The sequence below is a fragment of the Argentina silus genome (genome assembly GCF_951799395.1).
Source record: "Argentina silus genome assembly, chromosome: 1".
Classification (NCBI taxonomy): Eukaryota; Metazoa; Chordata; class Actinopteri; order Argentiniformes; family Argentinidae; genus Argentina; species Argentina silus.
The window spans coordinates 29,373,339-29,385,838 of NC_139655.1; the positions used below are offsets into that span (position 1 = coordinate 29,373,339).

General features: G+C 46.7%; 1 protein-coding gene across 1 annotated transcript in view; it reads right to left on the reverse strand.

Annotated features, from left to right (window-relative positions):
* The window catches only part of cUnh8orf34 (chromosome Un C8orf34 homolog), a 59,067-nt gene that overhangs the window by 10,147 nt on the left and 36,420 nt on the right, over window positions 1–12,500 (reverse strand). The window contains exons 9-11 of the mRNA XM_083673276.1: window positions 9,133–9,212; window positions 8,616–8,689; window positions 101–227 (exon numbers count right to left, since the gene is read on the reverse strand). Of these exons, the coding sequence (XP_083529402.1) occupies window positions 101–227; window positions 8,616–8,689; window positions 9,133–9,212 (281 nt within the window). The remainder of the gene's footprint in view (window positions 1–100; window positions 228–8,615; window positions 8,690–9,132; window positions 9,213–12,500) is intronic.

Genomic DNA, 12,500 nt, shown 5'->3' on the forward strand with positions numbered 1-12,500 from the left:
ACACACACGCGCGTTCGACACATACTTCACACACACACACACACACACACACACACACACACACACACACGCACACACGCACACACGTGCACACACCTACCGGCAAGGTGTTTGCCCATGTTCTCCAGCTCTTTAGAGAAGAGGGAGTCGCTCAGCAGCAGCCCCGTCTGGCTAAGCGAGCTCCCGCCTCTCGCAGGCTTCAGATCCGTCTCCCAGACAGGCTGACGCTAGTTAACAAGAAAGAAAAAAAGAGAAAGTCGCATTAGAAGAAAGACCCTTCAATTACACGTTCATATAATATTGAACTATTGCAAAAAAAAAATGTCTGAGCCATATCTTTTGTAACAAGAGGCAATTATTATTTTTATGGCCATTAGAAAAACATGAGAAACCACAGCGAGTTTAGATGAAAGTGGGTATGGCGGTGTAGAGCTAGCTCTGTTGGTGAACATCGAGCACTCGATCGTCAGTAGTGGTCAAAGACATTTTAAAATAACAATCAATAAATCTGTGGAGGTTCTGAATAGACGTCTGCTGGCGAGATGCCTGACAGCAGCAATCAGCCTCCACCAGCTAACCAACCATAAATCAACGAGCCTGGATATGTCGTTTCATAAGCTTATGTATATGAAAAGTATTGTTACAACACCAACAATATAAACGATTTAATTCCTATGAAAAGACCAAGGGGAGGCAGAAAAGATCATGAGTAGGCAGACATGGTTGTCGGGTTGCCAGGTTGGGGTGGTGGGGGGGGGGGGGCGGCTACCTCACCACACAGTGCAGTCCCCATTCCTGGCATCAGACATCATTTGGAAGGCCATCAGTTGGTACGGCCAGGGTTACCAAGTCCTGTAATTGGAGTACACCTAATCCCCCTTTTTATCCCTTTGATCACACACTAGAGGTCCGATGATCTGTTAATCCAATGGACCCTGTATGTGGGAGCCCCTTAGACAGGTAAGGAATAAAAGCAGTCTACCCATAATCCTGACCCCCTTATGTGAGTTCACCCTACATGAGTTTCCATGACATCCGCGCCAGCTCTTACATCACTGGACATGCTTAACGCCAACAGACAGCCTGACGTCACATGATAGAGTGCCCAGGGAGGATTCTCCTTCGCGTCTAAAGTCAGAGATCTGATGAAAGACAAACGCTGTCCTCTCTTCACTACATGTTTTTAGCCTATCCTGGGGGGGGGGAGATAATGCCCTACTCGTTCTAGGGCCCCTACATTTGGGGGCGGTCTACAAACATGCCCGCATAGAAATGGAATGGTGAAAAACAACTGCTGCGCTGGCTGGCCAAGGATAAATGGCGGAACGTGATTCCCAAGGGCTGGAGTTGGTGTTCCAGCCTGCGAGTGACATGAGGAGCTTTGTGGTAGTGGGACCGCAACCCCATCAGTAATTACAGTCCTATTAAACCAGCCGGGTGGGTGAAACATTACAAGTGATCTCTCTCTCTCTCTCTCTCTCTCTCTCTCCTCTCTCTCTCCTCTCTCTCTCCCCCTCTCTCTCTCTGGTGGTGTGACATCATCTTGTCCTCTCTCTCTCTCTTTCTCTTTCTCTCTCTCTCTCTCTCTCTCTCCTCTCTCTCTCTTCTCTCTCTCCCCCCTCTCTCTCTGGTGGTGTGACATCATCTTGTCCTCTCTCTCTCTCTCTTTCTCTCTCTCTCTGGCAGCCTCCCTGTAGACATGGTAAACAGGGTCACATACTGTACAGTACTGTATATAAGGACATTCTGTTATCACCAGGGGCCTGTCTGTAACATGTGCAGTCCACTGGCCCAGGGAACATTAATCAGGACCATATCCTAAAGACTGGAGACTACAGGCCTGAAGCGACAGGCCTCCCAACTGGGATAAAACAGTCCTAAAGCAAGACACACAGGATGCACACAGCCTGCAAACAATTCACCTCTCGAGATAACATCCCAATGAAAACAGCAAAGTCAGAGGTCGACATATGACTTTGAATAAATTGTTGTTGTTTTCTACAGGGTGGGGAGGGCGGGGGGGGCAGGGGGACATCGCTCTCTAGTGAGGGAACCTGCATGTGAACCTCCATCTTGACGTTTCCCAGTCAGGTTGTATTCCCAGTTAGGGTCTAGTCTCCCTCAATAGGGACCACATGGAGGAGAGAGAACATGTGGTGGAGAAGTCAGTGTAGCGAACGTGGGACGTCTGTAGACAACAGCGCGCTGCATTGTTTTCTGTCTCATTAGGATTTCAGACAGCCACCTGGAGCCCTTCAACATGTATGGCTGCCTCTCTTCTGGCTCGCACGCATCATTAAAAAAAAAAAAAAAAGCATGCATAATTCACATAGGGCCCAAAGCGCTAAAGTGAATATGGAGATAAAACTTAATATAGTCCAGCCTAAGGGGCTGTCAGATATAGAGTAGAGCCTAGTGCTATGAGAGCTACACACTCATGTAACTGTGCTGCTGTGTTATGAATGGCATCATCACAGCAAGGAAACAGATTTAGAAGCTAACAAAAATATCTTCATGGCAGTCCATTTATACAACTGGCAGGCTGCAACACTGTACGTGATGTCGGGTCAGTACTGTCTAAAACGCTCTGGATGAAACTTCATGTCGTTTAGTTTTATGTCTGCATATCTTAATGTGGATATGGCATCTGCTTTGCGGGGGAATTAATCACAGCTTTCCATTGCAGATTGCTGATTGGATACAGCATCACAAAAGTATATATAACTTCTTTTTTTTTTAAAAACCTTTGCTGAGAATATCTTTCTCAGACAGTCGCTGACTCGGGCCACTTTGGAGAGATAGAGTGAGTGAAGGAAATATGCGTTTGTTTAGGACTTCACTGTGGTTTGAGACTGTCATTGTCTTTAATGATAATGATGTATGTGTAGACATAAACCCAAATGAGTCAAACTGTTTGTGTTTCCTTTGTTTGGGACGCATGGATGGAAGTGTTTTATTCCCCTTACTGCTGGTGTGCAGATGATGAGGAGACTAAAAGGAAAAATGGGTTTTCATCTCTGAAAATAAAGAACTGTTAGAATTTTGTAATCACTTATGAGAACATTGATGTCAGCTACGCGAAACCAGAGATGTATAATTGCCCCTCACCACTGCAAAAGCCAAGCCATGTCTAAAAAACAAGAAATGGATGAAAACCCTTTGGTGATGCTTCTGTCCAACTAACAAACATGGATTTCATTTCTGGCCCAAATTGAAGCCATGTTGAGAGTGAGCATGAGAGCAAGGATGGAAGTCCGGATTGTGAATCTTTTTTACTGCATGCATGTGTGCAGCTATGCGAGTGTGGTCAACAGTAATAGCCACCGCTAACGGGACACTTGGTCCAATTCTGCCCTTTGCACAACATGTACTGTCAAGTGCCGCGTGCATGCAGTCATGAACCTCAACCATGGTGGTGGAGAGAGAGGCTGGCCTGGGAGGAGGCAGGTCCTCCGACAGACGTCTGGACTAACCCCATGACCTATGCTAGCTAAGAGACTATGCTAGCTACCTCACCACACAAGTCTGCTTTCGTCTCACGGTTCCTTCCTCTAGATCTTCCCTACACTTGACCTTGGAAGGTCGTCTGTTTGGACTTAACGTTGGTACCATACTGTGTAACCTCTCTCTAGTAGGCTAGCCACACAGTGGCCTTGAATGACATCTGCTCTCACTGAGGTTGTGCTGGCATGTCTCCTACCACAGCTGTGACAGGGGGACATGCTCTGCATGTTCACATAAACTCCTGGCCGGCCCACATGTGTCCATCGTGGTGGGTTGAGAGGGGCTGCTGGGCCACCCCAGCGCTAGGAAGCAGCACACCAGACCACCATTACCTCAATCCCATGAGCCCACAGGCCTGCCTCCTAAAACCAGTTTAAAGGGATCCTCGCCGGTTGTTGTCAGGACATGGAGGGATGGAGGGAGAGGAAGGGAGGGAGAGTGAGAGAGAGAAAGCAGTCCAATATGATTTTTCTTTTTATTCCTCCCCTTTGTTGCGTGCCTTTTGAGTTTTCTCGACAGCTCGCCGAAAACAAATGTCTGATTTATTGGGCATTCATGTGAGAGGCAGCTAGCTACACATCTGGTTTGATTTCCGCCTGTTTTCTGTAAAATGTTAATCTTTTAAAAGGCTACACTATTTGTAATAATATTGTTTACCATGTATGACATTTGTTGGGGCTTTGAGGTTATAACTTTGAAGAACTACCAATGCATTCTGAAAGGGGCATCTATAATTGACTCCAGTTTACAATTATCTCTTACGTATTGGCCACTAGAACAGTAGGTTCTAGTTTTATAAAACAGATACTAAACAGGTTTGCTTATAAAACAGATACTAGTCATTCATATGCCACATAAAAGGTACTTTCCACATTACAGGGTCAACTTCCCCATCTTCCTCTAGCTAGCTTCACCACAGGAGGATGTATGCTCTAACGCGTGAGGTAATGAATTCCTGTTGTCTTGGCTCAGAACGGACTCACCTAATGTACTGTAGCCTACAGAGAGCACAGGCACTGGGACGCAATGAAGTGAGTCAGCGCAGCCAAAAGCAAACAGGATATTGACAATAACACAATTAGACTCTGATTCAAGCTCTCCCCCCAGAGACGGTACAAAGACAGGTCTTATGACGTCCTGTCTGTGCCTGAGATACACAAAGGCAACAAACAATAGAGGGTATTTCTGAATCAATTTCTCATCATCAAGTGACTGAAAGATGAAAACCCATCAGTAGGGGAATAGGAAAGATGTGCAGCAGGGATCATGAAAGTTCAATATCTTAAATACAACTTCTTGAGGGTGAACTAGTGTGTGTTTTTGCAACCAATACTATAATGGTTGAATTTCAATGGAAAAGCACTTTGAAAACGCCATTTTAATTGTTGTTGGCTTCAGTAATATTCTCGTAGAGTGGTATTGTTGTGTGGAAGGTTTGGTTGTATTCTTATTAAGAGAAATTCAATGGGAAACTATGCTAAAGTTCAAAGAGTCAGCTTTGACAATATATAGAGTGTGAGTGGGTATACTGTAGCTCTGCATGCATTTACAGCCAATCAATTGCCTATAAACAGTCTCTTTCTCTTAAAAGAGAATTAGTAGCTATATTTAGTCGAGCTGTCGAAACCACAACAGCACGATTTCAGTTCCCAGCACTTTGTTCCTTGGGTCCATTGAAGGTGAGTAATTTGCTTTTGTTTGTCTGAGGCTTTACAAATGAAAACCCGGGGTTTCGGTCAACTTAAATAGGCATTCGTTATGATTCCTCACTGATGGTGGCTTTGCATGTAACGTTTGGTCTGGTTTGCTCTGCAGCGATGAGGAGAGGCAGGGCCTGCGCCTTGGCCGTGCTTAGAGACACGCATGTTGATGTTTGTTTGCCCATGACTATCACGCTATCGTCAGTTTTGGGCCCTGCTGTTGGAGGCCTAAGACCCAGGGAGAGGGACAGTACACCATTCAAGAGATCCCACCACTACTAAATGGCAGACATCTGTTGAAAATGATCACAGAATCCAAAACAATTTGGGGGACAGTTCCACCCATTACAGTATCTCACTTGAATCTAAATACAGAAGATGGAAGAGATGGATATTGAGGACAGCTATTTCTCAAGGTCATTTTTGTATGGTGGTGAACGCCATACCTTAGGCCACAGCATAGGTCAGCCTTAGGCCACAGCATAGGTCAGACTTAGACCACAGAATAGGTCAGCCTTAGACCACAGAATAGGTCAGCCTTAGACCACAGCATAGGTCAGCCTTAGACCACAGCATAGGTCAGCCTTAGACCACAACATAGGTCAGCCTTAGACCACAGAACAGGTCAGCCTTAGACCACAGCATAGGTCAGCCTTAGACCACAGCATAGGTCAGCCTTAGACCACAGTATAGGTCAGCCTTAGGCCTCAGTTGGAAACAGGTGGAGACAGAGCAGGGAGTAATCCAGCACATGACGTTAGCCACAGTGATTCAGGGGAGCAGTTTTTCAAGCTACTTTTGTATTTTGGACAATCATTCAGAGCATGGAGCACAGAAGCCACATTAAAGAGAACCACTAATATGGAAAGTCTGGAAATGCTAAGGAGACAAACCTTTGAGGGACTAAAGCAGCTCAAAGCAGCTCTTGGGTTACCTATATTATAAATTGTTGAGGTTCCCACAGCTGATACCCTGTGTGTGTGTGAACAGCCATGGAGGTGTGGGAGCAGCAGTCTCCGTTGATAGAGAGGAGAGGGGGCATGTGCCAAAATACAAAGGCCAGGAAGAGGCCCCTGCAATATATCAGCTGAAATACAGCCAAATTACCCTGGAAATATAAATAAACCATCCTAGCCATGCCCTGAAACATACACACCAGTATTGCATCACATGAATGATCATATTTCGACTATAAAAATGAACAATTTTCCTCTGACTGACTTTATGACGGTGACACCCAGGCAAAGGTTCGGGGAGGTTGATTAAAAACGTATCATTTGTCAATTATGAAGCAAACTGAGCAGAAATTCCTGGGGAATTACAGCAGGCTATTGCTTTAGGAACATATATGCGTTTATGAGGCAATTATCACCTAGAGAAAACTGGCTCAGACTCTGGGCGTTGTTTAACTAATGATAACCATTAACACGGTTCACTTTCCAAGTCTCAGTGTTTTACTGCTCAACACAGCATAATATGCAATACAAGACATCATTTACCTGAGGACAAGTATCCACTCTGAAATGCCCTATTGACTAAACACAACTTTCTCTCCTGCAACTCTCTACCTCTTTTTTTTCCTCTCCCTCTCTCTCTTTTCCATCTCTGGCTGTTTCCATACATCAGGATATCCTCTCTATAACACTGCGGGGACTGTACTGTAGCAGTAGCGACGGCTAGCCCATATCTCAATCAACTCCTGCATTCATCCCATCATCACAAGCATCTATGTGTCATTCAATAGATGGTGATGGCGGATCATGGTTACTGTAATACCGTATTACCACTCAAAAGCCCACAGTAGTGGAGATAGAGTAAGTGCCGTATGACTTCAGCCATTGTTTGTCCCAAGAAGTGACTCAACTCATAAAAGCATTACATTTTGTTTTCCATACCATTCAGTGATTCGGGCCACAAAGCCCTCAAGGACAAGTTAAACTCACAAGCTATTAGGAAAGACAAATTATATTACCCTTTCAATGAGTGCCCAAAATAAGCAGTTAAACAGAAAACAACCACATTAGGCTTTAAAATCTAGTTGCAGTAGGTGACGGGAGACGTTCACACTTGCCTTGCCAGATGGGACACACATTAGAACCTCGCTCTTAAGGTTGCCAGGCAGGGTTTAACCTATGGAGACTGTGTGTGTGTGTGTGTGTGTGTGTGTGTGTGTGTGTGTGTGTGTGTGTGTGTGTGTGTGTGTGTGTGTGTGTGTGTGTGTGTGTGTGTGTGTGTGTGTGTGTGTGTGTGTGTGTGTGTGCGTGCGTGCGTGCGTGCGTGCGTGCGTGCGTGCGTGCGTGCGTGCGTGTGTGTGTGTGTGTTTGTGCGTGCGTGCATGCGTGACATGAAGAGTGTGTACTGTAGTAGAGGCAGCCAGAGTAAAGAGAACCTCTGTGGCTGTGTGGAACTGGATCTGTGCTGGCTGCTGTTTACCCTCCAACACCACTGAGGGGGAGATGTTTCTCTGGAGTTCTTGGCCCTGTGCGACCAATGGACGTCTCACATCGACTGCAGCCCTATTCAATCAAAATCTGAAGCCGGGTTACTGGGTTAGACATACAAACAGTCCTATTGAGCAGTGAGAATGAACTCTTGGATTCATTTAACGAATAAATATATGTTAAAATAGTTTGGAACAGAATTAATTAGTGCCGCTTTGCCTCACCCGGAACACTTCCGGTTACAGGTTTTGACTGAACAGGGCCGAGCGTCTCACACCGGTCCTGCTGCCAGTTAGTCTGGAGCCTCTCTCCATCTGGTGCGCACACGGAGCACTGCGGCGGCTCCAAAAACCTTTTTTTTCCGTAAAAAAGTCATTAAAAAAAGGCTTTTCCAACACTTGGTTGGGATAATTAAGCGTAGGTATCGGCGTCTACACCGACCTCCTTTATGAACAGCATGTGAGTGTCTGTGTCACGCTCGGCCTGGAATGTGTTCTAGACCTATAGGCTACATCAACACAACACCACCACCATCCTCCATGACCCCATAGCATGTGGAGCTAGCACGCTATCCACCCCGACAACAATGGTGTGTGGATTCCTCTGGCCCATAATATATGGGCCTAAAAAAAGAGCATTATCTGGAATTGTCAGCCCAGATATCTTTTTCATACACACAGCAGAAGTGCCCTAAAGAGGATTGCAGAGTGATATGGAGAGATCCCTAATTAGATGTATCACTTGTACAACTCTATCGTTCATTGTGTAAACTGGCATTCTCTGTAAAGATAGACGGTTTAAGCTTGACCTCGTCCTAATGGCAGGATGATCGACGTGGTTTTAACTCTCACTCTCACAAAGGAGGCTGGGGGGTGTGTGTGTGTGGGAGGGGGGAGGGGGGGGAGACGTGGTAATTGATGAGGTAAGGTGATCTGGATTGTTTGGTGATGGACGGAGGGAGGACACTTACAAGCCCAGACACCTGAGATGCACTCTCGCATTCCTGCTCTCGTCGCGCCACCATGTCCACCGCGGGCAATGGACCTGCTCCAGACGACACACACATACACACACACACACACACACACACACACACACACACACACACATATGCATGCACACACACACACACACACACACACACACACACACGCACACACACACACACACGCACATACACACACACACACATGCATGCACACACACAGACACACTCGTATGCACATATACATACACACACACGGGCATACACGCACGCACACACACACACACACACACACACACACACACACACAAACACACACACACATACACACACACACACACACACGCACACACACACACACAGACACACGCACGCACACGCACACAAGAGTACGAGAGCAAGAGTAATGTTATGTTTGTGGAACTATAAACATGATGAATGTGTACAATTGAGTTTGACAGTTGAGTTTGACAGAGTTGACGGTTGTGGTGTTGTTACTCACAGGAGATGTCAGGCACAGCCTGCTCTGTGACGTGGTGGGGTCTGTGTTCCTCTGCTGCTGACAGACTGTCCCCCTGAAGCCTGGGAGACAAAAACAAACACATAGATCACCTACAAAACAAACCACAGGCTTCGAAACAACACACAATACACCAACCTTAACCACCGCTGGCTGTATAATAGGTCTCGCTCCATTCACTTCTCATCCCCTTTGGGAGCAGTACATGATGTAACTGAAGCGTATCTGTTTGAATCAACATTGTTCCTCCATACTGGAGGATATCTGGCCTGTGTGTGAGAGTGTGGGGAGACAGAGAGTCTCTATCACTGAGAGGCCGCTGAGACAAAAAAGGAGGCTTTTCATTGGTTTAATCTCATGAATCATGAAGATATGGGAATCAGGGAATGTAGAGTACACTACAGTACAGTCACATAAGGGACAGTTTAGGATCCTATCTGTCCATCGGAACTAGGGGCAGATGGAATCTATAGGGGCAGAATTTGTTTTTCAGAAAGTGAAATCATTCAAAATCAGAAAATAGCTGGAGTGGTGTCAATGTGAAATCAGTGTAGCTAAAAGGTTGTATCGACTCAATGTGCAGGTAATGGCCAGATTAAAATGGCCACCGCAGATTGTGTGTGTGTCTCTCATCGTAACAGTGGAGTCAGGATCGTCCTGTGCTCCTAGCCCCTATGGTCCTACCGGTTCTATCTGCTCCGAGTGAAATGGGAGCTTCGCTGAGAAATGTGGCTGTCTCGTGTCCTCACGTTAAAGACGTAATGTTCTCAGAGATTGGGAAAGCACATTGCGGCTGAAAGACAAACTGTTATCGCAAAAGCGTCTTCACTGGAATGCAAACTACCGGTTTGTCCAACATGTTGCGGTCTCTGTTTCTGAGATAGAGAGGTTCAGACAGCGTTTTTTTGTCAGCACTTTCTTCTTTTGACAGACAGCTTCACATAAGCGGTATCCAGTATGTATTTAGTGACTGTAAATCTTTACCATATATCATGTGTAATTGCACACTGCTTTCGTTACACATTCTTTCACGCCATGCTATTTCCATGTTATTAGGGTGACCGTTAACTGGAAACAAAAGAAAAGCAATCCAATTTCATGGTGTGGCTAGATTCCCTCACTACCACACGGCTTTTGATTCCTTACCTCTGTGACCATTCTCTCTCTCTCTCTCTCTCTCTCTCTCTCTCTCTCTCCCCCCTTTCTATCCCTGTTCTCCAGCCCAGTCTTGACTACCATTCCCTCAAAACATTCCATACATGAAAACAATTCATCTAATTAAGGCCTGCTCCCATAGAGGCCCGGGTGTTCTCCTCCCTTATCCCACGGCCCGGTCTCCCAGGCCCCTACGGACCATCCATCCAACCACTGCTGGGTCTGGGATGCGTTTGTGTGCTGGAGGTTTGCGGCCATAGCGGAGCCCTGTTAAAGGGACCAGCCGGGGTCTATAAAGAGGTGGGTGAAGGCAGCGCTAACCACAGCTATGGACCCAGAGACAGAGACATGCCCACAGCACGGAGGCTACACTCCTCTTCACACTTCACCCAGTCAGTCAGTCAGTCAGTCAGTCAGTCAGTCAGTCAGTCAGCCAGGCAGGCAGGCAGGCAGGCAGGCAGGCAGGCAGGCAGGCAGGAAAGAAGGAAGGAGGGCCCTGCAGGGAAAAGCAGCTGTTTCCTGCCCTACCAGTGGTGGTTAGGAGCCACACAGAGAGAGAGAGGGGAAAATGGACTGTAGGATGGGGAGGGTCCCGACCTGAGATGCTCTGGTTACAGTAACATCTAAAGACTTTCTCAATATACTGTAACACTGGTACATCAAAAGACCTCTCTCTTCAACCGTTAAAAGGGGCAATCTGGGATTCAAACAACAACAAAGTGTTCTCCCCACCACTTTTTCCGGGGGGGGGGGGGGGGGGGGGGGGGGGGGGGCTTTGAGGGATGGGGCTGCAGAAATAAGCACTCTTAAATTTGTAGATGTTATGAGCTATGGATGCAAGGAGTGACCTGAGATCGAAATGATCGTTTTAACCATGTTTTGAAGCAATACAATGTTTGTTTGCAATCACATTGGTGTAAAACAAGCTGTTTTGTTGGGTCAAAGACAGGTTGCTCATGAGGTTACAAGTTATATTCTTCAATAATCAATGGCTATACATAATACATTTATAAGTAAACACAAATGGATCTACCAATCCCAAATTGCCCCTTTAACAGCCCTCTGGCCTCTTTCTGGTTTAATCTTAGTGGACTACAGTACGCACTGCAGATGCAACAGCATTAGGGCACAGGACACCACAACCTCCATGGCCTTACATTGTTAACATTTGCCTCCTCTAACACCTCGGTTGAGAACAGATGGGTGGTGTTGAACGTAGCTCAGGTCTCCTCTACAGTAGGTGTGAGTGGTAGCCCACAGAGCACAGGGGAGCAGCGTTCAGGAGTGCCGCTGTCAATTAATAAACACCCTCTAAGGAGTAACAGGTTTGTCACCTCCATGCTGTCAGGCCCTGGCACCAGAGTGAGAGAGAGTGTGAACATACTGTAGCCTTGTCCTGGGCACAGAGAGTTATGATTCATGTACTGTACAGTACAGTAGCCCTGCCCAAAGGCCATCCCTCACAGACTTCAGTTTGAGGAAATTCTTGATTGAGTTCTTTTGGTCACACTTTGGTTCTCTGCCTACTAGACACTTAGAAACACGTGGGAACCCAAAGACACAGAGACATACAGTATACACACACACACATCTTCTAGGTGGGCCTTCCCCACATATGCTAAGCTTCAGGGAGGCAGGTTTTTAGGGTCGGCCCCATGGAAGGACAGGTTTGACGGGGGGCGTTTCTGGGAATCCCATAGAGAAGGGGTGTTAAAGCACACACTGTAAAGCTTTTGTTAATGGCCAGCCCCTTGCTGCCTCTCCCTGCTCCTGCTTGACCCCTGCCTTTATAGCCCTCTGTTCACAGGCATGTCTGCAGGACACACTCTCCCCTCTCATACCACAGGGAGTGTGTAACAGTGTGTGTGTGTGTGTGTGTGTGTGTGTGTGTGTGTGTGTGTGTGTATGTGTGTGTGTGCCCTACGTGTGTATGTGTATGTGTGTGTCTGCTCACACACATGTGAGTGTGCGTGTGTTTAAATAACCCATGCTATCAGAGTTCCGTGCTTCCAAAATAGAGCCGCCGGGGCATGTGTCCAACCAATGCTTGTCCAGGCCGCAGATCTGTTTAGGGCCTTTCCACTCACCAAACATCAGCTTGGCCAATAAAACCCAGGGAGGATTTGGTGGTCAGGTTAAAGAGGACAGAGCTGGAATTTGGCCTGAATGGGGGGGTGGGGGGTGGGGGGGGAAGC